General features: G+C 46.0%; 2 protein-coding genes across 6 annotated transcripts; both read right to left on the minus strand.

The window, feature by feature from the left end:
- Window positions 1–275: 275 nt before the first annotated feature.
- LOC310754046 (Krueppel-like factor 5) lies at window positions 276–6,695 on the minus strand. Of its 2 annotated transcripts, XM_083595489.1 has the most exons (4): window positions 5,963–6,680; window positions 4,242–4,788; window positions 1,831–1,890; window positions 276–968 (listed from the first exon to the last, which is right to left on the minus strand). In XM_083595489.1, the coding sequence occupies exons 1-4, from the start codon at window positions 6,068–6,070 to the stop codon at window positions 790–792; spliced, it is 894 nt and encodes a 297-aa protein (XP_083451615.1). In that variant the 5' UTR covers window positions 6,071–6,680; the 3' UTR covers window positions 276–789. The 2 variants fall into 2 exon arrangements, with proteins under 2 accessions (XP_083451615.1, XP_083451616.1); XM_083595490.1 differs by lacking the exon at window positions 1,831–1,890 and having other exon boundaries at window positions 5,963–6,695.
- Window positions 6,696–8,067: 1,372 nt separating this feature from the next.
- LOC310754023 (BTB/POZ domain-containing protein KCTD16-like) lies at window positions 8,068–24,150 on the minus strand. Of its 4 annotated transcripts, none has more exons than XM_083595437.1 (5): window positions 22,886–24,150; window positions 20,189–20,995; window positions 16,067–16,123; window positions 9,092–9,220; window positions 8,068–8,713 (listed from the first exon to the last, which is right to left on the minus strand). In XM_083595437.1, exons 2-5 carry the CDS (start codon window positions 20,982–20,984, stop codon window positions 8,175–8,177), a joined length of 1,521 nt encoding a protein of 506 aa, XP_083451563.1. In that variant the 5' UTR covers window positions 20,985–20,995; window positions 22,886–24,150; the 3' UTR covers window positions 8,068–8,174. The 4 variants fall into 4 exon arrangements, with proteins under 4 accessions (XP_083451563.1, XP_083451561.1, XP_083451562.1 ...); XM_083595435.1 differs by having other exon boundaries at window positions 22,877–24,149; XM_083595436.1 differs by lacking the exon at window positions 22,886–24,150 and adding an exon at window positions 22,677–22,854.
- Between the last annotated feature and the right edge of the window lie 501 nt (window positions 24,151–24,651).

The raw sequence follows: 24,651 nt of genomic DNA on the forward strand, positions 1-24,651 counted from the left end.
TTGGAATTTATTTTTTTCCTGACCTGCACTAGTGATAGTCATTGTTTGGATGGGGGCGGGTTTGATCCGTTTCCGCAATCACACAATCAATCAATCAATCAATCAATAGCTGAACTGGGATCCACACAGTCACAAAAACCAATGAGCCACAGGTTGGATTCAGTACCAACAAAATGAAGTGTTCAAAGCAGATAAAAAAACAAAACAGGTTTTGCAAGTGAAATTTCAATATTAGATAAAGAATTATTGCAAGAATTATTGCAAGACAAAGGAGATTTCTAAAATATATGGAATTTTATTGCAATGGGATGTAAAAGAGGTAATGATCCAGTAGGCTATGGATATCAGTAGTAAAATGATTCGATTATCATCATGGGGGAAATTATGGATGGAGAGTTGGAGATTTGCGGCTTGCGAGGCGATAAAGGAAAATGGGATAAAGATGTTTAACAGATGGCATTTAACACAAAATTTAACACAATGACAGATGGTATTTAAGCAAAACATTCAAAATGTATAAAACAAAATCAAAACTGGGTCGGAGGGGAAACCAAGTAGATGGGGCACTCTTACAGGGCGTTTGAGCACCAAAGAAGGTTTCCTTTTGGGGATAATAAAATCCCCTTTTTTACAGAAAGGTTCAGAGTTGCTGGCATCCTCTTAATATGGACAAGCGGAGGAAGGTTTCTTTTTTGGAATAATAAAATCCCATTTTTTACAAAAAGGTTCAGCCTTGCTGACATCCTCTTAATATGGACAATACGGCTCTTTGGCTGGGGGCCTCCATCTTTAGTTCTGGTGCCTTTTCATGTGCAGCGCCAAGTGGTCCGATCGGGAAAAACATCGCCCACAGGCGAGGCACCCAAAGGGTTTGGCACCCGTGTGTTTCCGGTAGTGGCGTGTCAGCTCGTCAGATCGGGCGAAGCACCATTCACACCCGTCCCAAGTGCACCGATATGGCTTCTCACCTGGAAAGGGGGCAGAAGAAAGAAGGAAAAGGAGCGGCGTTAGAAACATCTGCCCAGCCTTTCTCCTCCCAGGGCTCATTTTCGTAGCAGATGCCCAGGGGTTGGGGCTGCGGGTTTGAATGGCACCCAGAAATCGGAACCAGCGAAGGTGCTGGGTATGCCTGGAGGTGTTTGGAGGATGGATGGCGATTGAAATCCCTAGTCCGTAAGACTTGATTGAAATCCTTTTTTTACTGAGAGGTTCATCCTTGTTGGTATCTTCTTAATGTGGACAAGCAGAGGGAGGTTTAATTTTTGGAATAATAAAATCATTTTTTTACAGAAAGGTTCAGCCACTTAATATGGACAAGTGGAGGAAGGTTTCTTTTTTGGAATAATAAATTTTCAGAGTAGTTTTTACAGTGTTACTGTAAGGAAAAGGACTTAATTCAAGTCTTACTGACTAGGGGTTTAAATTGTGATTTAAATCGAAATTTAAATCAATTTGATTTAAATCAAATCTACCCAGGATATAACTGTAAAAAACTACTCTGAAAATTTATTATTCCAAAAATGAAACCTCCCTCCGTTTGTCAATATTAAGAGGATTCCAGCAAGGTTGAACTAAAAAAAAGTAATTCAATCATTCCAAAACGAAAACCTTTCTCCAGTTGTCCATATTAGGATACCAGCAAGGCTGAACCTTTCTGTAAAAAAGGATTTAAATTGATTCTTACTGACCAGGGATTTAAATGGTGATTTAAATCGACTGCATTTAAATCAAATCCACCAGGGGGTGGGGGACATTTCTAATTCCACCCCAATCATCTCCCTTACAAGCACATCTCTCCGCCCTCAGGTTTAGCCGCAGCCAACCACATACCTGTGTGAGTCCTCTGATGTGCTTTCAGGTGAGAACTTTTGGTGTAAACCTTTGTGCAACCTGTGAAGAGATCGGGATGAATTGGTGGGGTGAAATAGTAGTAGTAGTAGTAGTAGTAGTAGTAGAGGGCCTTTTTTACCACCTCTAATGCATCTGCAGAAAACAGCAGCAGGAGACTCTTTCACGTGGTTCGCAATCTTATTGGAACCACCTGCACCACCGGGGCCTGGGAAAGACCCCAAGATCTCCTGCAATGCTTTTGCAAAGTTTTTTTTGCAGATAAAATCGCTCAGATTCAGAAGGAGGAGACTCCATCGTGGGAGCAGAGCCAGGGCGAGAGAGTGCTAGAGTCCTGTCTAATCAAGTTGCGTGGGATTAATTCCAATCTGTTACCTCCAAGGATGTGACCAGGCTGCTTGGATGAGTGAAACCAACCACCTGTCTCCTTGATCCTTGCCTATCCTGGCTTATAAAAGCTAGCCAGGAAGGGCTGGGAGACGGGCTTCGCAGGGTGGTGAATGCTTCTCTCTGTGAAGGAGCCTTCCCAGACCCGCTGAAAGAGGCGGTCATCAAACCGCTTCTTCAAAAAACATCTTTAGACCTGGCCAATATGGCCAACTATCGCCCAGTCTCAAATCTTCCATTCTTGGGCAAGCTGATTGAGCGGGTGGTTGCTGAACAACTCCAAGCACACCTGGAGGATGCGGACCATTTGGATCCCTTCCAGTCGGGATTCAGGCCTCATCATGGGACTGAAACTGCGTTGGTCGTGCTGGTCGAAGATCTCCGGCGGGCTAGGAACAAAGGTGAGAGCTGTTTCCTAGTTCTGCTGGATCTCTCAGCGGTGTTTGATACCATCGACCATAACATCCTTCTGGACCGTCTAGAGGGGCTGGGAGCTGGGGGCACTGTTATACAGTGGTTTCGCTCCTTCCTCCTGGGCAGTGTTCAGAAAGTGGTGGGGGATGAGTGCTCAGACCCCTGGGCCCTCACTTGTGGGGTGCCTCAGGGTTCTGTCCTCTCCCCCATGCTTTTTAACATCTATATGAAACCGCTGGGAGAGATCATCAGGGGGTTTGGGCTGGGTGTTCATCAGTATGCAGATGATACCCAGCTCTACCTCTCTTTTAAATCAGAACCAGTGAAGGCGGTGAAGGTCCTGTGTGAGTGCCTGGAGGCGGTTGGAGGATGGATGGCGGCTAACAGATTGAGGTTGAATCCTGACAAGACAGAAGTACTGTTTTTGGGGGACAGGAGACGGGTGGGTGTGGGGGACTCCCTGGTCCTGAATGGTCCTGAAGGACCAGGTGTGCAGCCTGGGAGTCATTTTGGACTCACAGAAGATGGTCAATTCTGTGTCCAGGGCAGCTGTCTACCAGCTCCACCTGGTACGCAGGCTGAGACCCTATCTGCCTCCAGACTGTCTCACCAGAGTGGTGCATGCTCTAGTTACCTCTCGCTTGGACTACTACAATGCGCTCTATGTGGAGCTACCTTTGAAGGTGACTCGGAAACTGCAATTAATCCAGAATGCGGCAGCTAGACTGGGGACTTGGAGCGGCCACCAGGACCACATAACACTGGTCCAGAGAGATCTGCATTGGCTCCCAGTACGTTTCTGAGCCCAATTCAAAGTGTTGGTGCTGACCTTTCAAGCCCTAAATGGCCTTGGCCCAGTAGACCTGAAGGAGCATCTCCACCCCCATCGTTCAGCCTGGACACGGAGGTCCAGCTCCGAGGGCCTTCTGGCGGTTCCCTCATTGCAAGAAGTGAGGTTACAGGGAACCAGACAGAGGGCCTTCTCGGTAGTGGCGCCCGCCCTGTGGAACACCCTCCCTTCAGATGTGAAGGAAATAAGCAGCTATCCTATCTTTAGAAGACATCTGAAGGCAGCCCTGTTTAGGGAAGTTTTTAATATAAAGCTGTATTGTTTTTAACACTTGATTGGGGGCCACCCAGAGTGGCTGGGGAAACTCAGCCAGATGGGCGGGGTATAAATAATAAATTATTATTATTGTTGTTGTTGTTGTAGTATTAGTAGTAATAGCAGTGGCAGTAATAATAATAATAGTAGTAATAATAATAACAATAACAATAATCCGTATCAGCCTGAATATAAGCCTCACTTTTTTCCCAAATTCCGACCGCGAAAAGTGAAAGTGCAGCTTATATTCAGGCCACTTGTCAATTTTAAGAGGATGCCAGCAAGGTTGGACCTTTCTGTAAAAAACAGAATTTATTATCCCAAAAAGGAAACCTTCCTCTCTTTGTCAATATTCAGAGGATGCCTGCAAGGCTGTACCTTTGTCTAAAAAGGGATTTTATTATCCCAAAAAGGAAACCTTCTCCTTGTTAATATTCAGGCGATGCCAGCAAGGCTGAACCTTTCAGTAAAAAAGGATTGGTCCTACCGGAGTAGTCACAATGATGGACCCTTCTCTTCTCCAGCTCCGGGTTGTTCCTCTGGCTGTACTTGGGGATCGGCACGGCGAGGGTCCGCAATCCACCATGCAGCGTTGGCATTTGGCCCTGGAGGGGTCCTTTCACCGACGAGGCAGCCTGGTCCTGCCTTTGAGAGATGCCCTCGGCAACCTCCGGGCTGCCAGGCTGCGAGTTTGGTGGTGACGGCGGCAGGCCGGTGCCCAGGGACAGGCACCCCAAGATCCGACCCGGGTTGGAGAAGACGTGGAAGGCGCTGCCAAAGTCGGGGAGGGTCTGCCATGCCCCGGCTGGGCCGGGCCTGGCCAAGAAGGTGCCGGGTTCCGATTTGACCCGGGTGAAGGGGGTGAGGGGCTTGGGGGGCCGGTAGAGGCCCGTGCGAAGGTGGGCGGAAGGTGGCTTCTCTGCGGAGAAGTATTCGTCGACCACGGAGGCGCTTTCCCGGCGGTACTTCTGCCCGACGTCCAGGGGGGTGGCGGGCAAATGTCCTGAGAGGTACTGGTCCATTTCGAAGGGGGTCTGGAGGAGAAAGGGCAGTTAGTGGAATAATAAAATCCCCCTTTTTACAGAAAGGTTCAACCTTGCTGGCACCTTCTTATATGGACAAGCAGAGGAATGTTTCCTAATTGGAATAATGAAATCATTTTTTACAGAAAGGCTCAACCTTGCTGCCATCCTCAATATTGGCAACCATAGGAAGGTTTCCTTTTTGGAATCATAAATTTTCAGAGTCGTTTTTACACTTCTGTCAAAAATTACTGATTTGGTTCCACTCTTAGAAATACATAGAGCGAAGATTATGAAATGACGGTGAGGTTTAATAAGTTAACTGCCGATATCTGGACAACTTTTCTGCCATTCTTGATTGGAAGGAGAAAAATAACCATTTCTTTAATAACCATTTATTTAAGTAAAAGAATAATATAGTGCCATATGCATCCATCTTTGTTAACTGATGTGGTTAAACAATTTTTTTAAAATGAAGTGTAGAAATGACTCTGAAAATTTATGATTCCACAAAGGAAATCTTCCTCTGCTTGTCCATATAAGAGGATACCAGCAAGGTTGAACCTTTCTGTAGAAAAATAATTTTATTATTCCAAAAAGGAAACCTTCCTCTGATTGTCCATATTAAGTGGATGCCACAGCAAGGTTGAAAAAGGATTTTATATCAAGTCTCCCGGACTAGGGATTTAAATCGATTCAATTCAAATCAAATCCACCCTGCTTTTGCCCTCTTATCCTCAGAGTGTTCTCGAAGGAAAAAGAACAAGCATCTTGAACTCGGGGTCAAGACCAAGATTGAACGATCTGAGGAGCAAATATTGACCTTGGTCAATAATTTACTAGGGAGACAATAAAAAATGACATTGAGCCAAGTAAGTATGTACTGTATTGTTCCAAATATAAGCCTCATATTTTCCCCCAAATCCCAACCGTGAAAAGCTAAAGGGTGCCTTATATTCAGGCCAATACGGTACCGTATTCAGGCCAATATGCACCAATTAGGCAGGGGGTGTTTACTGAATTATTGTTTTTATTTCAATTTTACGTATTTGATATTTTACGTGAACAGCCCCGAGACCTTTGGGTGTAGGGTGGTATAAAAATTAAGTAAGTAAGTAAATATATAAATGAAAAAAAGAAAAAAAAACACAACCCAGAATATGGGGTTTTCCTGCAGCTCACTTACCTGGGCCAGAGCCTGTTGACTTTCTGAGATTTGTACCGTTGGTTGGATGTCTTCGAAGACATCTGTGTCTTCCATGTTGGCGGGTTTCGAAACTGGGCTGCAGCTCATCCTACCCACCCTGCCCTTCTTCTACTTGGCAGAGTTGCGGAAAAAACTCAAATCCGAGAAAAAAAATGAGATTTTGGGGACAATTTGGCCCCTCGGAAAGCTGACTGGCCGGTTAATAATTTGGAGCAAGAATCCCAAATCTGTTGCACGAAAAATTTCCAATTTGCAGAGTTGTGAAACTCAAATCAAAGAAGAAAAGCAAGTTTTTTGGACAATGCAAAAATAAGGCCCTCTTCCTAATCTTGAGGAATCCAGTTGCTCTGCAGTCTCAAGAATCCCAAATCTTGTTGCACGAAAAATTCCCACTTTGCAGTTGCAAAAAAACTCAAATCCAAGAAGAAAAACCAGGTTTTTTTGACGATGCAGAGAATCAGGCACCCGGAAGCATCTAATCTGCAGCTTTAAGAATATCCCAATCTGCGGCAAGAAAAATTTACCTGTCTGAAAGTGGGCAGTTCTTTCCCTCTGTCAGCCAATCAGGAGGGATCTCACTCAACTCCGGCCAATGAGAGGGCCAGAAACCCTCTTCTTTAAAGGAACACAAGATAGAAGGATTTTTTATTTTTTGTTGGAGAAATAGAAAGAAAGCAGGGCAGGTTTGGTGCAGTCTTTCCAGGTTGAATCGCCTCGATTCTCGTGGTTCCCAGGCTATTTGGACCATTCCACTACTGAAATATAATAATAATAATAATAATAATAATAATAATAATAATAATGGTAATATTCAAGTATATTATCTATACCCTGACCATCAGGCTGGGCTTCCCCAGCCACTCTGGGCAGCTCCTGACAGATGAAAAACAGAATAAAACCCTTTAAGATTTAAATCCCTTTTTTACAGAAAGGTTCAACCTTACTGGCATACTCTTAATATGGACAAGCGGAGGAAGATTTCCTTTTTGGAATCATAAAAGCCTTTTTGCAGAAAGGTTCAACCTTGCTGGCATCCTCCGAAAATGGACTGTATTTCGAGATGAGTCGGGAAATGAGAGTACTCCTAAACATTAAAAAATAAAATAAAATAAAAAGCACTGGTTCTATGAAAATACGTTTGTGTGTAACGGTTTTTTTCTTCCTGAAACATTGAGAGTATCTAAAAAAACTGACGTCATCTTGCTCAGTGGCCGCCACAGCATGGAAACAGTTAATACAGTGTACGTGTTTTGTGCTGGATTGCACCTATTTTTCCACCCACCACTGGCCTCCTTGGTGAGGTGTGTTTGCTGAGCCGGGTTTTCCTGGCAACCGTTCCTGGAAAGCAATGAAGCTGCAAAATACAGCCTTTAACAGTACAACAACAACAGCATTTCCCTTGGCAGACTGTCTTGGCCACAACCGACATGCTGGGACAATGCGCTGGGGGGCGGGAGCATGGAGGGAATCACAATGGACCGGAAAATCGAATTAATCCGAAATGCATTCCTGCGAACACACCCAGGGATGCTCTGCATGCCAGAGGCGATAACCTTCGTACTTCCAACAAACATCGACCGCATCAGCCCTGGTTCCCAAGCACCCTGGTTCCCAAATGCCTTGGTTCCCAAACACCCTGGTTTCTAAACACCTTGGTTCCCAAACACTCTGGTTCCCAAATGCCTTGGTACCCAAACGCCTTGGTAGCAAACGCCCTGGTTTCCAAATGTCTTCGTACCCAAACACCCTGGTTCCCAAGCACCTTGGTACCCAAATGCTGGGTACCAAGTGCCCAAAACCCAGAAGTAAGTGTTCTGGTTTCTGGACGTTTTTTGGAAGCTGAATGTCCGACGCAGCTGTTGGTAGTCCTTTCCGGGGTGCCTGTGCCAACTGGAATCTGCGTCTCGGCTTCTGAACATTTCGGACGTCAAACAGACTTCCGGAGCAGATTCAGTTTGCCGCTTTTTCGGTTTCTTTGTTTTCGCGACTGTGCGGAACCCGGTTCAGCTCCGGATGGATGGATGGCATTACCGCGGAAATGGATCAAAGCTCCCCATCCAAACGACGACTATCACCACTGCAGGTCAGGGGGGAAAATCCATTTTTATTTTTCTCATCTACAACTGTCTCCTTTATTTTATAGTACAGTCCATTGATGATTGCTTCCGTTTGATGGATCCACGAGAGTCCTTCAGAGCTGGTATTTCTGGAGCAGCTCGCTTTGCCACGCCCGTTTCTTGTTGGGGAACGAGGCGGGCACTCGGATTCTCCGAAAGTCCTCAATGCATTTGCCCAGCTCCAACTGCAGAGCCTTCCTCTCTTCGCCGGGAGGCGGCGGGCCACGCTCCAGGCCGTTCTCCTCAACGCCCATCTGCTTCGCCTCCTCCAGCTTCTGGAGGGGCTTGGAGAAGTCCAAGGTGGTGGGCCGGGGCGGGCCGCACTCTTCAGGGGCCTCCGGCCACGGCAAGAACCCCCAAGATCCCCTGGTTTCCGGGAGGGGGTCTTGATCCGGAGGAGGGGGCAAAGCCGGATCTGGGTCAGGGGAGAAGTTGGCGGAAGAGAAAGGTCTCTCCTGGGTGGCCTCCTTGGAGCTCTGGGGTAGGTCTGGTGGGGCCGGTTCAGTGGTGGCCCCGGCTGGGAGCACGGGGGATCTTTTGAGGGTGGCGGTGGGGGGGTGCTCCGTGGCAGTTGGCGGGGCGGTTGGTGTGGTGCTGGTGGGGATGGTGGACGCTGGAGGAGAGAAGGAGGAGGAAGAAGCAGGAGAAGGAGGAGGAGAGGAGAAGAGATGAGTAAATAATAATGATGAATATGGGGTCAACCCACTCCTCCTACTTCTTTGTAACCCCCAGCCTCCAGCCTGCCTTCAGTCCCAGCAGGGGAGGGCTTTAGCTTCTTACTGTTCCTTATGCCCAAGACTGGCGCATCTTTATTCTTTGAGGAGGGCATCCCATGGGTCTTAGTCGGAAGCCTTGAACTTCAGATATTCAAATGCACCTGTAACCAGCTTCCCGCCATGTGATTTCCTCTTCTTGAGAATCTTTTGTCCGTCTACTGCGTTTATTTCTCCCAATTTAAACTCTAAAAGGGTGATTTTCTTGAGCATCTCACCTGGAAGCACGGATGCTGCATCTGTCCGGAGGTCCAAAATGGGCTCAGAGGAAGAGGCGAGGCTTTTCCGGACGTCCTTCTCTGTTCCCACCGGTGCTGCAGAAGGCGCCACGCTGAGCCAGAGGCTTCCTGGGGGGGGGGGTATAAATAATAATAAATTACTACTACTACTACTACTACTACTACTACTACTACTACTGAGAGAGAGAGGACTAAGACGAGCATCTCCCTCCCCAACTTTATTTCCAAGTTGCTGAAAATACATGTAACCAACAATCGTCATATCCAGGCATGTCCAACATGAAGTCGGCTGCGATCTACAATCCAATATCAAAACTGGCAGGGACCAACCAAGGGTAGATCGTTGTTGTTGTTGTTGTTGTTGTTGTTGTTGTTGTTGTTATTAGGGATAAGGGTTAGAGATAGGGATAGGAGTTAGGGATAGCCCCTTCATGGATCACTGCCTTGCCGTAGCGAAGGGGCCTGAATAACTCAGAGAAGCTATGAACTATGCCGAGCAGGGCACCCAAGATGAACAGGTCATAGTGGAGAGTTTTGACCAAACGTGATCCACCTGGAGCAGGAACCGGCAAGCCACTCCAGTATCCCTGCCAAGAAAACTCCATGGACAAAGACAACAGGCATATAAAAGTTAGGACGCTGGAAGATGAGCCCCTCAGGTTGGAAGGCGTCCAACATGCTACTGAGGAAGAGCGGAGGACAAGTACAAGTACATTCAGAGCTGATGAAGCAGCTGGGCCAAAGCCGAAAGGTCGCTCAGTTTCAGATATGCCTGGAAGCGAAAGGAAAGTCCAATGCTGTAAAGAAAAATATTGCATAGGAACCTGGAATGTAAGAACCATGAACCTGAGTAAGTTGGATGTGGTCAAAAATGAGATGGCAAGAATAAATATTGACATCCTGGGCATCAGTGAACTAAAATGGACGGGAATGGGCGAATTCAGTTCGGATGACTATCATATCTACTACTGTGGGCAAGAAACCCGTAAAAGAAATGGAGTGGCCCTCATAGTCAACAAAAGAGTGGTGAAAGCTGTACTGGGATACAATCTCAAAAATGACAGAATGATCTCAATACGAATCCAAGGCAGACCTTTTAACATCACAGTAATCCAAGTTTATGCACCAACTACTGGTGCTGAAGAAACTGAAATTGACCAGTTCTATGAAGACTTACAAGACCTTATAGAAGTGACACCAAAGAAGGATGTTCTTCTCATTATAGGGGATTGGAATGCTAAAGTAGGGAATCAAGAGATAAAAGGAACAACTGGCAAGTTTGGCCTTGGAGATCAAAATGAAGCAGGGCAAAGACTAATAGAGTTCTGTCAAGAGAACAAGCTGGTCATCACAAACACACTTTTCCAACAACACAAGAGACGACTCTACACATGGACATCACCAGATGGGCAGCATCGAAATCAGATTGATTATATTCTCTGCAGCCAAAGATGGAGAAGCTCTATACAGTCAGCAAAAACAAGACCTGGAGCTGACTGTGGCTCAGATCATCAGCTTCTTATAGCAAAATTCAAGCTTAAACTGAAGAAAGTAGGAAAAACCACTGTGCCGGTAAGATACAATCTAAACCAAATCCCTTATGAATACAGTGGTACCTCGCAAGACGAATGCCTCGTAAGACGAAAAACTCGCAAGACGAAAGAGTTTTTCGTTTTTTGAGTTGCTTCGCAAGACGAATTTCCCTATGGGCTTGCATCGCAAGACGAAAATGTCTTGCAAGTTTGTTTCCTTTTTCTTAAAACCGTTAATACCCAGGGTGCATTGCTTGAAGAGGTGCAGTTGTGACTTGACTTCGAGGAGCAACTCATAGCACGCGGTGTGGTAGCCTTTTTTGAGGTTTTTGAAGACTTTGGTGATTTTTGAAGCTTTCCCAAAACTTCTTTTGCAGCCATTTGGCAAGTTAAACTTTTAAAACTTTTTTGGGGGGGTTTGGATTTTGGGTTGGGGTGTTTGGAATTCAAGGACTTGGTGTTGGGGAGGGGTTTGCAAGAATCTGGAAGCTTGTGTGTGTTTTTCTGCATTTTTATGATTTTTTTGTGACCATTGGGCCACTCTGTTGTTGTTAAAAAAAAAAAGATTTCTGGGTTTGGATTTCTGTGTGGTGGGTGGCTGGGGGAATAGTTGAGAAGGGGTGTGCAAGAATCTGGAAGCTTGTGTGTTTTCTAGGAGGTTTGGTGCTTTTGAATTTTTTGGATGTGAAGCACTGATTTTTTTTTTTGGGGTTTGCGAAGGTAGGAGCTGTGCTGCCATGGGACCCAAGAAGACTGCTGCTGCAGAGGCTGGCGAGAGGAAGAAGGAGAAAGTTACGCTGGAAATGAAGAAGGAGATCATCCGGAAGCACGACGGTGGCATGTGTGTGACAGACCTCGCCAGGGAGTACGGGAGGAATCCATCGACCATCGGGACCATCCTGAAGATGAGGGAGAAGATCCTTGCGACTGATGTAGCCAAGGGAGTCACCAGGATCGTGAAGAACCAGCTGTTCTGGAGGAGGTGGAGAAGTTGCTGCTCATCTGGTTAGAAGAGAAGCAGCGTGCAGGGGACACAGTGACTGAGGCCGTCATTTGTGAGAAGGCCAAGGCCTTGCACGCAGACCTCGTCCGGCAACAGCCAGGAACCTCAAGCGAGCCAGGAGTCTTCAAGGCAAGCAGAGGCTGGTTTGACCAGTTCAAGACGAGATCTGGAATCCACAGCGTGGTCAGGCATGGAGAGGCTGCCAGTTCTGATGTTCCTGCGGCTGAAGACTTTGCAGCGGAGTTCCTGGAGGTTGTGACGACGGAGGGCTACGTTCCACAGCAGGTCTTCAACTGTGACGAGACCGGGCTGTTTTGGAAGAGGATGCCCAAAAGGACTTTCATCACTCAGGAGGAGGCCAAGTTGCCTGGCCACAAGCCCATGAAGGACCGTCTGACCCTGCTCTTCTGTGCCAACGCAAGCGGCGACCTGAAGATCAAGCCCCTGCTGGTGTACCACTCGGAGAACCCACGGGCCTTCAAGAAACACAAGGTCGACAAGGAGCAGCTGAGTGTCATGTGGCGATCCAACAGTAAGGCTTGGGTCACACGTGTGCTGTTTGTGGACTGGGTCAATCTTGCTTTTGGCCCTGCTGTCAAATGGTACCTGCTGGACAACGACCTGCCGCTGAAGGCTTTGCTTCTGATGGACAATGCTCCTGCTCATCCTAAAGGCCTTGAGAAGGACTTGTTGGAGGCGTTCAGCTTCATCAGCATCATGTTCCTGCCGCCTAACACCACGCCACTGCTCCAGCCGATGGATCAGCAGGTCATCGCCAATTTCAAAAAACTCTACACCAAGGAGCTTTTCAGGCGATGCTTCGAGGTGACTGATTGCACCAACATCACCCTGCGGGAATTCTGGAAGGACCACTTCGACATCGTCACCTGCTTGAAGATGATCACCACGGCCTGGGACAGGATCAACCAGAGAAATTTGAATTGCGCTTGGTGCAGCCTGTGGCCGGACTGTGTGGCACCAAGTGACTCTGATGCACCAGAGTCAACAGTGGTGCAGGACATTGTTTCTTTGGGGAGGACCATGGGCCTGGAGGTCACAGAGGAGGACACCAGCGAGCTGGTGGAGGAGCACGACCACGAGCTAACCACCCAGGAGTTGGTCGAACTGCAGGCAGAGGCTGCGCAGGAGCAGGCCTCGCTGGAAGAGGAGGAAGCAACTGAGGAACGGCTGTCCTCCAAAGAACTGAGGGACATTTGCCAGAAGTGGAAAGATGTGCAGGCTTTTGCACAGCGGCACCACCCTGACAAGGACCTGACACGTGACCTTGCGAACACTTTTGATACGAGGGTCATGTAGTCTTTCAGGGAGGTGCTGAAAAGGCGGATGAAGCAGCAGACCATGGACAGGTTCTTCAGCAAGAAGCAAAGAGTGGAAGAGGAACCTTCTTCGAGTTGTCCCCCAGAGTCTTAGAAAATGTATGTACAGTACTGTACACTTTGGTGATTTTTAAATGCTTTTCTGTCATGTTTAGAAACTTAAAATTATTGTTCCTTCAATTTTTGAAATGCTCTTTACAGTATGCGTGACTTTAAAGAGCACTTAATAAACTCTTTTTGGATTTTTTTTGACCATAGGAATGCATTAATTGATTTTCAATGCATTCCTATGGGAATCCGTGCTTCGCAAGACGAAAAATTCGCTAGACGAAAAAACTCGCGGAACGAATTAATTTCGTCTTGCGAGGTACCACTGTACACAGTGGAAGTGAGGAACAGGTTTAAGGATTTAGATTTGCTGGACAGAGTGCCTGAAGAACTATGGTTGGAGGCTCGCAACATTATACAGGAGGCAGCAACGATAACCATCCCAATGAAGAAGAAATGCAAGAAAGCAAAGTGGCTGTCCAATGAGGCCTTACAAATAACGGGGGAGAGAAGGCAAGCAAAATGCGAGGGAGATAGTGAAAGATACAGGAAAGTGAATGCAGATTTCCAAAAAATAGCAAGGAGAGACAAGAAGGCCTTCTTAAACAAGCAATGCAAAGAAATAGAGGAAAACAACAGAATGGGAAGAACCAGAGATCTGTTCAAGAAAATTGGAGATATGAAAGGAACATTTCGTACAAAGATTACCATAATAAAGGACAAAAGTGGTAAGGACCTAACAGAGGCAGAAGACATCAAGAAGAGGTGGCAAGAATACACAGAGGAATTATACCAGAAGGCTATGGATGGCTCGTACACCCCAGGTAATGTGGTTGCTGACCTTGAGCCAGACATCCTGGAGAGTGAAGTCAAATGGGCCTTAGAAAGCACTGCAAATAACAAGGCCAGTGGAAGTGATGGTATTCCAGCTGAACTATTTAAAATTTTAAAAGATGATGCCGTTAAGGTGCTACACTCAATATGCCAGCAAGTTTGGAAAACTCAACAGTGGCCAGAGGAACAGTCTACATCCCAATCCCAAAGAAGGGCAGTGCCAAAGAATGCTCCAACTACCGCACAATTGCACTCATTTCACACGCTAGCAAGGTTATGCTTAAAATTCTACAAGGAAGGCTCAAGCAGTATGTGGACCGAGAACTCCCAGAAGTGCAAGCTGGATTTAGAAGAGGCAGAGGAACCAGAGACCAAATTGCAAACATGCGCTGGATTATGGAGAAAGCTAGAGAGTTCCAGAAAGACATCTACTTCTGCTTCATTGACTATGCAAAAGCCTTTGACTGTGTCGACCACAGCAAACTATGGCAAGTTCTTAAAGAAATGGGAGTGCCTGATCACCTCATCTGTCTCCTGAGAAATCTCTATGTGGGACAAGAAGCTACAGTTAGAACTGGATATGGAACAACTGATTGGTTCAAAATTGGGAAAGGAGTACGGCAAGGCTGTATATTGTCTCCCTGCTTATTTAACTTATATGCAGAATTCATCATGCGAAAGGCTGGGCTGGATGAATCCCTAGCCGGAATTAAGATCGCCGGAAGAAATATCAACAACCTCAGATATGCTGATGAAACAACCTTGATGGCAGAAAGTGAGGAGGAATTAAAGAACATTTTAATGAGGGTGAAAGAGGAGAGCGCAAAATATGGTCTGAAGCTCAACATCAAAAAAACAAAGATCATGGCAACTGGTCCCATCACCTCCTGGCAAATAGAAGGGGAAGAAATGGAAGCAGTGAGAGATTTTACTTTCTTGGGCTCCAGGATCACTGCAGATGGTGACAGCAGCCACGAAATTAAAAGACGCCTGCTTCTTGGGAGAAAAGCAATGACAAACTTAGACAGCATCTTAAAAAGTAGAGACATCACCTTGCCAACAAAGGTCCGTATAGTAAAAACTATGGTTTTCCAAGTAGTGATGTATGGAAGTGAAAGCTGGACCATAAAGAAGGCTGATCGTCGAAGAATGGATGCTTTTGAATTATGGTGCTGGAGGAGACTCTTGAGAGTCCCATGGACTGCAAGAAGATCAAACCTATCCATTCTTAAGGAAATCAGCCCTGAGTGCTCACTGGAAGGACTGATCGTGAAGCTGAGGCTCCAAGACTTTGGCCACCTCATGAGAAGAGAAGACTCCCTGGAAAACTCCCCTGATGTTGGGAAAGATGGAGGGCACAAGGAGAAGGGGACGACAGAGGACGAGATGGTTGGATAGTGTTCTTGAGGCTACCAGCATGAGTCTGAGCAGACTGCGGGAGGCAGTGGAAGACAGAAGTGCCTGGCGTGCTCTGGTCCAGGGGGTCACAAAGAGTTGGACACGACTAAATGACTAAACAACAACAACATTAGGGATAGGGTTATTATTATTATTATTATTATTATTATTATTATTATTATTATTATTCTCCTGCAGCTCGTCAGCAGGCCGAAGGAGCTATCCTGATGTGAGCGACTGATTTAAAGATTTAAAGATTTAAAATCTCAAGCTGTCGGCGGGGCTGCTAAGAGAGGGGCTTTTTTCCTCTTATAGCTCAGTCCCTTCTCTCAGGCTAATAGGATTATGGGAAGGCAGGAGAAGAAGTGGCCCCAGAGAAGCTGGAATGACCTACTAAAAACACTTGGCGGGTTGAACATGAGACCCAGCTCTACATCTCTTTTAAGCCAGATTTTTCCTTAATTGAAAAGATCACTGTACACATTTAAAACCGCTGGCAGGAATGTGAAGGTGCTTGTTATGTCAAATTTTATTCTATCTTTATATGTGATTTGTATAATTATTTGGAAAATGCGGAGATGCAGTTAACTGTGGGATATGGTAAGAACTCGTGAAGGAAAGAAGGGAAGAAGTCTGAGGGTTCTAAGAAAGAAAGAGAGAGAGAGAGAGAGAGAGAGAGAGAGAGAGAGAGAGAAAGAAAGACACGGAGAGAGCAACAGAGAGAGAAAGAAAGAAAGAATCTGGCTTGCACTTTTTATAGAGACTTGAGAGAAAGAGAAAGAAAAAGTGGAACTCTTCTTACCTGGGAAATGGGGGTGTTCTCCTGACACCTTTTGGGAATCCTGACAAGCCGGAGGACCTGTAGGAAGGAAGAAAGGGAGAGAAAGTAATCAGCAAATGGCAGCTTTAGAGAAGATCAATCTCATAACATAACAATCTCCCATTTCAGTTCCAGCCGGCTGCTATTATTTAAATAAAGGCTGGATAGTGATTTTAGGAATTCCCGTTGCTGTTTTGAAACACACTGGTATCTTCTTCTTCTTGTATTAAATGCTTTATTGGAAATAATAATAATAATAATGTAATTTATTATTTCTACCCTGCCCATCTGCCTAGGTTTCCCCAACTTCTCTGGGGAAATTAAAGAAAAGTGTATGAAAACCCCAAACGAAAATACCAAAGAATATCAATATTTGCTCAATCCATTCTTGTTAAATTCCTATGACCTCCTGCCACCTCACCATGTATTTCCTGATCTGATAAACTATTAATCTCTATTTTCTCCCCTTTTAGATTGCTTTTTCAAACTTCAAAAAAAGGCAAAAAATCAAAGTTATCTGTCTTAAAAAATAGACAACAAAAAATTATCTCTATTTTCTTTTTAATAATCTTTGCCAATGTTATATTCTCTTATATTTGCACATCCAAACACAGGAATTGTTCGAACATTGCCGCTGATGTCATCTTACTGCAATAATCCTCTAGTTATTTTCTGAACACGTCCCATTTTTGAATAAATCTCAGTATTACCTCTGTTTTTGTCATTTTTGCAAACTCCAACGACTTACTTTGCCACTCTCATTTTGTTGGGATTTTCTCTCCCTTCCAATTCGTTGCGATGAATATTCTTGCTGCTTCCGTTGCATACAAGAATATTCCTTTCTGCATTTTTTTGGTATGTCTGGGCCTGGAATCCCCAGGAGAAAATGGAAAACTGAATAAATATTATTATTATTTTTAAAAAATCAAATTGATGAAAGCCGCGTTAAGCCGACCACGCGCTTTCTTAGCATCCTATACCCTTTTAAAAAATGCTGGCTCTTCTAGGTTTTTTTTAATGGGTTGTTGGTTTCGTTTTGATTTTATGCATTTGGTATTTTATGCAAACCACCCCGAGACCTTCGGGTATCAGGCAGTATGGAAATTAAATAAATAATAATAATAATACTTGTCTATGATTTGTGCTAGAACAAAGCAATGATCTTTAATTATAATAATAGGCAAAGTTAACAGAGAAACCGAGAAACTGTCCTGATCAAACCTTTATTAGAAAATGGGGCATGTATAAAAAAGATCTCATGGATTATTGTAGGTATATGGTGTCTGTGGCAGCCTTTGAAGAACTTCTGTGATCCAAGATCAGATATTATCATCAAAATTCAACTGAGAGAACAGAAATACATAGTGCATTAGACAAAGAAATGTTGAGAGACGATAGACGTTAGAACGTGATGTAATGGAACAAATACCCCAATTTTCCTTTTTGTTATGGACAAACCTGGTTTTACTTTTTTTTTTTCCCAGATCAGGACAATCTTTTATTTGCATCAGCCGCTAACCATAGCATTAAAGTACTGAAGATAGAAGTTGAACCTGATGGTACAAAATGCCTTTTGGAGGTTTACATCAACAATCAAATAATAGATCTTATAAAAAATAAATAATAATAATAATAATAACAACAACAACAACAATAATACTTGTCTATGAGACGAGCTAGAACAAAGCAATGATCCTAAATAATAAGAATAAGAATACTTGTCTATGAGAGCTGCTAGAACAAAGCAGTGATCTTAATAATAATAATAATAATAATAATAATAATAATAATAATACTTGTCTATGAGATGTGCTAGAACAAAGAAATGATCTTTAATAATAATAATAATAATAATAATAATAGGCAAAGTTAACAGAGAAACCGTGAAACCGCCCTGATCAAACCTTTATTAGAAAATGGGACATGTATAAAAAATATCTCATGGATTATTGTAGTGATATGGTGCCTGTGGCATCCGCCATGTTGCCTCACTAGAAATCCCCATATGATGTGTCTTGTGCAGTTGAACCAATCACGCAAGATTCATTCCCTATTCATAGATCTAGAACACAGACAACAGAAATCCAGGGACATGAAATGAAATCCGGGGACGGATTTGTAAACCCCGAGACTGTCCCTGGGAAATGCCGACATCTGGCCCCAGAAATGGGGGATTAGGCCCCCAAGACAGACTTTGGACATAAGGGGTGTTGGGAAAGGCATACGATATTGAACTTGTGTTACCCCCGTATACCCCTCCCCATTTGCGACGTGCTAGTGATGTCGTGATGATGTCTCAACGATGCTATGTGAAGTGTACAGTGGTACTTTGATTTAAGACCGTAATCCATTCCGGAAGTCCGGTCTTAAAACGAAGCGGACTTAAAACAAAGCATGCTTTCCCATAGAAAGTAATTGAAAATGGATTAATCCGTTCTAAACAATGGAAAACACCTGCTAAGACAGCAATTTAACATGAATTTTACTGTCTAACGAGACCATAAAGCCATAAAATGAAGGCAATAATCAATGTAAAGGTAAAGGTAAAGGGACCCCTGACCACTAGGTCCAGTCGTGGCCGACTCTGGGGTTGCGGCGCTCATCTCGCTTTACTGGCCAAGGGAGCCGGCGTACAGCTTCCGGGTCATGTGGCCAGCATGAGTAAGCCGCTTCTGGCAAACCAGAGGAGCGCATGGAAACGCCGTTTACCTTCCCTATTTATCTACTTGCACTTTGACGTGCTTTCGAACTGCTAGGTTGGCAGGAGCAGGGACCGAGCAACGGGAGCTCACCCTGTTGCGGGGATTCGAACTGCTGACTTTCTAATCGGCAAGTCCTAGGCTCTGTGGTTTAACCCACAGCGCCACTCGTGTCCCTATAATAATCAAAGTACTGTGCTATAAAGTAAATAAGACAGTAGTGTAGATGAAAAAAATTAACATTTTTTTTCCTTACGTGCACTGATGATAGTCATTGTTTGGATGGGGCGCTTTTATCCATTTCTGCAGCCAGACAATCAACCAGTTCCACACAGTCACAAAAACAAGTCACAAAAACGAAATCACAAGCCACAGTCACAGACCAGTCCCATAAAACGAAGTCACAGTCAAAAAGCTGAAAAAGCCACACAAACCAAAATGCAAAAAAATTAGCAAAATCTAAACTTCCAAATATCACCTCTGTGTTGCGTGGGTGCTCGAGACTCAACAGCTGGCAGACTCAACAGGAAGCCTCTGATTAGCAGCGAGGGACTCAATTAACAAATGAAACACACTCAACAGGAACCAGATGATGAAAAGCAACCCCTAAAACAGCAGCCGGGCCCGACTTATATCAAAAAAATGACTCAGCCCGGAGCAGTCATTTCCGGGTTGCAATTGGACTTAGTCCAAAATGGAGTTATAATAGACTGGACTTTAGTCAAGGTACCACTGTATTCTGGGGGGAAGAAGGAAGTTTTAAAAGTTGACATCGCCCCATGCTCGGGGTTCTGACTCCTGGAGGGACCTGTGGTGCAACAGTAAGAATCATGGTCTACTGACCACTGTTTTGCTCCAAATTACCAGGCTGGGACTTCCTCCTTTTACTGACCGCATGGACCCATGGGGGACAAGTGCCCCGGTGAGCTAGGCTGTCAAGGAGTCACTCACCCTGGAATTTCCCCCCTTTACATGACATATGCATGATGTATCTGTGATGGGTGCATGGTGCTTCCCCAGGGGAGAAAGGGAGAACTGATAAAAGAGGGAGCATCCCTTTGTTTGGGGTGCGAGTCCTGTTGCAACTGTCTTTCGAATCAAAACCACCGTTTTGCTCCTATATTCCTGGCAGGCATCTCGGTTTGGTGATCCGAGGGAATTCCCCTCGGCAAAATGGATACATCATCACAGACACACCCCACATGTCACAGCGTCCAAGTCCATGATTCAGAGAAAGCCGGGGAGGAGGGTTGCGCTACTCAGAAGGCTCCAGAGAGGGTTCGGTTCGGGAAGCGAGGGAGGAGAGGCCAGAGGGTTTGTTGGTTTGTCTACACTCTACAGGGAGGATCGAGGGAGGGTCGCTTTTGCGTGTGTTTGGGTTCGGCTCGGCCGGAGCGTCACTCACGGTAGAAGACGTATTCGGCGTACGAGGTCCAGATCTTGCCGTCCGCCGGCTCGACGGTGCAGGTCCCCGTCGAATTGCTGGCCACCATCTGGAACCCGGCGCCGGCCAGCCGGTCAAAGGCTTGCTCCAGGAATGTGAACTTGAGGTAGTAGCGGGACGTGTAGCGCCCCGGCGCCCGGTCGGGGTCCCGACTCTCGTTTAGCGCCTCACCGAAGACCTCCCTGGCCAGTGCTGTCTTGCCGCAGACCGTGATCCTTGCCACCCGGCGAAATTTGGCGTCTGCCTGGCCATCCCGGCCCAGGGCGTACGAGCCCCGGTAGGAGATGGTGATGAAGCCGGGTATCCTTGTGCTTTGTCCATCAGGCAAGATTCCCAGGGCGTCAGGCCCAGGGGAAAGATCCTCGGAGTCACTTTGGCCCTCCTCGTCTGAGTCCTGCTGGCCGGTTTTGGGCGCCAATGTCCGGGCCAGCTCAGGGAGTTGGAAGTACTCGGCTTCGCGCCGCAGCCGGCCCCTCTCCGGGAAGTTTTCCGGCAGCACGAGGCACCGGTCTCTCATGTAGTCGAGGATGTAACGGAAGAGGAAGCCATCTCGGTCGACGAAGACGCGGTTCTTGCTGTCGCGGGCCAAGGGCCGGGCACCGTTGTGGGCGAACATCTCCCAGAGCAACGAGTTAGGGACGCTCAGCAGAGTGCTGCGGCGAGTCAGGTAGACTTGACCGCCAACATTCAGCTCCACAATCTCCGGGAAGTCTGAGCCGGGTTGGGTGCTGCCACTGCCGGGGTCTGCCAAGGCCATTTCCTACTCACCTGAAAAAGAACCAGCCAGAGAAGAGGCATTAGGGCGGCCAGATGCTGTGACCCGCAGGCCGTTTGAATGAACAAATGAATATTTGCGTCAGCCATCAGCCAGTGCTGGATTTATGTATAAGCTCAACAAGCTCTAGCTTAGGGCCCCACTCTCTTGGGGGGTCCCCGGAAAAATTTAAAAGAAAAACAACTGGATGCACATTTCCAAAATATAAGATAAAAAAATAATAAAAGTATTGTAATTTAGATCATGTTTGTGTGCTGTTTGTATACACAGTATACAGTACAATGAATTGCAATAAAATTATACAATTGAATGGGTATTGGGTAGATGCATTAATATAATTAGTCCTGTTGAATAATTTTTTTATGGACAGGCGTGTATAGTATTGGCATTATTTATGAATGGGACATATTACTAGAAATACCATATTTCACACTCACTAAGTGTCACAAGGACACAAAGGTCTGCTGTCCCCATGAGCAGTGTGGACTACAATGGTGATATTGATACTATATAAAAAAATGCCATCAAACCTCACTCTGCTTGTCAATATTCGGAGGATGCCAGCAAGGCCAAACCTTTCTGTAAAAAAGGCTTTTATTATTCCTTTTTGTTTATTTATTTTGTTTATTTATTATTTTATTATTCCAGCGCCAAGGGCCTTCTGGCGGTTCCCTCACTGCGGGAAGCGAAGGCAAAGGGCCTTCTCTGTAGTGGCACGCCCACCCACCAGATGTCAAAGGAAAAAAAAAAAACAAAACTACCAGACTTTTAGGAGACATCTGAAGGAAGCCGTGTTTAGGGAAGCTTTTAATATCTGAAGGACTATTGTATTTTAATATTTTGTTGGAAGCCGCCCAGAGTGGCTGGGGATATGCAGCCAGATGGGCAGGGTAGAAATGATAAATTATTATTATTATTCCAAATAGGAAACTGCCTTGTATTAACTATAATTGCATTGTACAGGTTATAATACTTAATTCCACATTAATAAAGATATTTATAATTATTAGTCATTTGCCTCATAGATCATCTATTATTCTTTCATGTTATAGCACATTTCTAGAGACTAAACTAAGAGTCTTTGTAAATGGTGTTTCTAAAGGAACTTTTGTTATTGCCCAATGGGTTATGAATAAAAATAATTCAGCACACGCGGATTTAAGCGCCCAGCCACCCACACCCTGCCCTCCGCCTTGAGCCGGCCTGCAAAAGAGCCACGTGTCCGGTCGTCACGTGTGATCTACACAGAGCCGAGTCTCCCAAGAAGAGGGGATTTTGCGCCGCGTCCCAAGCGGCTCCCCCCCCTCGGGTCGCTTGGTTCCTCGCGCAGGATGCGGCCGCACCCGTCGGAACGCCCTGACGCGCGCACAGACTCCGGGCAGGCGAAAGGGTGCAGCGCGCGCGTGAATGGCGGCGAGCTTGGGGTGCCTTTCTTTCTTGCCCCCTCGAGGAACTGCTCCCACAGCTCGGGGTTCCACCCAGGACTTGTGGGGCAGAGAGTTCCTGGCATCCTGCGGCGCAAAAGAGCCCGTGGGAAAGAGCTGGGGAAGACCAAGGGGGCGCCGGTTTGGGTCCACATGCTCCGCCGCCGCCCCGCACCCGCCCAGCAACTCCGAATTCTCTCCTTTCGGATCCTGCGGCGCCTGACTGCGCCAGACGCGCGTCCGCTCCCACCTTGCCAGCGGCTGGTCCTCTCCAAAGCGAGCGCGCCCAAGCGGCACCCTAGGAACCGCCGCGGGTGCTCATCCCGCCTCGGCCCCCCTCCTACTGGAGCCGCTACCCCCGCTCCACACCGGTTTGGGTTCATATGCCCCAACCCCCGCCCCCACCGAATTCTCTCCTTTCGGATGCGCCAAACGCGCGTCCGGTCCCACCTTTCCTACCGGTCCTCTCCAAAGCGAGCGCGCCCACGCGGCAGCCTAGGATTTGCCGCCGCCGCCGCTGCTCATCCCTCCTTGCCTCCCCCCACCGGAGCGGCTAGCCCCGCGCCGCCCCCGAGCCGGGCGCATCCAGAATGGGGAGCCAGGAGGGATGGAGAGGCGCGCCGTGCGACTCAGCGGCGAGGGCGCATAGATGGCTAGCGGCCTGCAACGTCCACGCTCCGCGCTCGCCCCCGCGACCCCGGCGCGCCTCCTCTAGCCCCCAGCCCGGTCTGGCCCCGTTTTTATCCGCTGTAAGCCTCGGCAGCCTCCTCGCCCCCTCCGATCGCTGACGGCACGCTCGGGGGCGGAAGCGCATCATCCAACAGTCGCCTCGGGTACCCAAAGAGGGCAGCCGAGCGCTCGCTTTTCTCCGCGCTAATTGGGCTAGGACAAGGGGTTACGGATAGGGATAGGGGTTTAGGATAGCAATTAGGGATGTACAAAATTTTATTTATTTTATAGCTCGGTCTCTGGAGGATCACTTTTGTTTGAGGGATCAGCGGTCTCGTTAGAGGATAATTCACCTTCAAATGGCAGTTTTCAAAAAAATCTTTAAAAACTAATTTAATATTTTTTAAAAAAACACCTCATTGAATTTTAAAAATCCGATTTTCATTTTAAAAAATCTGGGTCCTGGGCATGGAAATCGTTTCCTTTCAGGTGATGGGAATGGCCACTCATTTATCATCTCCCAAGATTTTTTTATTTTATAGTATGGTCCATGGAGGATCGCTTTTGTTTTAGGGAGCAAAATTAGAGAGCAAATTCTTTTTAAAAGTAAAATAAAAAAATTTATTGCATTTTTTCTTAATTTATAAACAATAACCAAAAAAAGGTGTAAATAAATTAATCCTTACACCCACATATATAAAAAATAAAGTAATGCATTTAAGAAAAGATGGAAAAGAAAAAGAATATAAAAGATTGTTTTCGTTTGACGGATTGACGGTCTCATTAGAGAGCAAAATTATTTTCTTTTTTTTACAAAATAGTCTATTGCATTTTTTAAAAATTTACAAACAATAACAGAAAAAGTGAGAATAAATTAATCCTTATAACCACATACGCAAGAAATAAAGCAATTTTGTTTAAGAAAAAAGGGAAAAGGAAAATAATATAAAAGATTGCTTTTGTTTGAGGGATTGACGGTCTCTTTAGAGAGCAAAATCCTTTTTTTAAAAAGAATCCTTAGTGCATTTTTAAAAATATTTTTTTAGAAACAATAAGGGACGCGGGGGGGGGGCGCTGTGGGTTAAACCACAGAGCCTAGGACTTGCTGATCAGAAGGTTGGCGGTTCGAATCCCCGCAATGGGGTGAGCTCCCATTGCTCAGTCCCTGCTCCTGCCCACCTAGCAGTTCGAAAGCACATCAAAGTGCAAGTAGGTAAATAGGTACCGCTCCGGCGGGAAGTTGCTCTGGTTCGCCAGAAGCAGCTCAGTCATGCTGGCCACATGACCCAGAAGCTGTACGCTGGCTCCCTCGGCCAATAAAGCAAGATAAGCGCCGCAATCCCAGAGTCGGCCATGGCTGGACCTAATGATCAGGAGTCCCTTTACCCTTACCTTTTAACCGTCCTAAAGGGTGAAAATGAATTAATCCTTACACCCATGTATATCAAAAATAAAGTAATGTGTTTAAGGAAAAAATGGAAATGAAAAGAATAGGACAGACCATACTGATAAAAGAAAAAGAAAAAAGAAAATACACAGAATCGAGAGTAAAATTA

The sequence above is a fragment of the Podarcis filfolensis genome, assembly GCF_964270895.1.
Source record: "Podarcis filfolensis genome assembly, chromosome: Z".
Lineage (NCBI taxonomy): Eukaryota > Metazoa > Chordata > Lepidosauria > Squamata > Lacertidae > Podarcis > Podarcis filfolensis.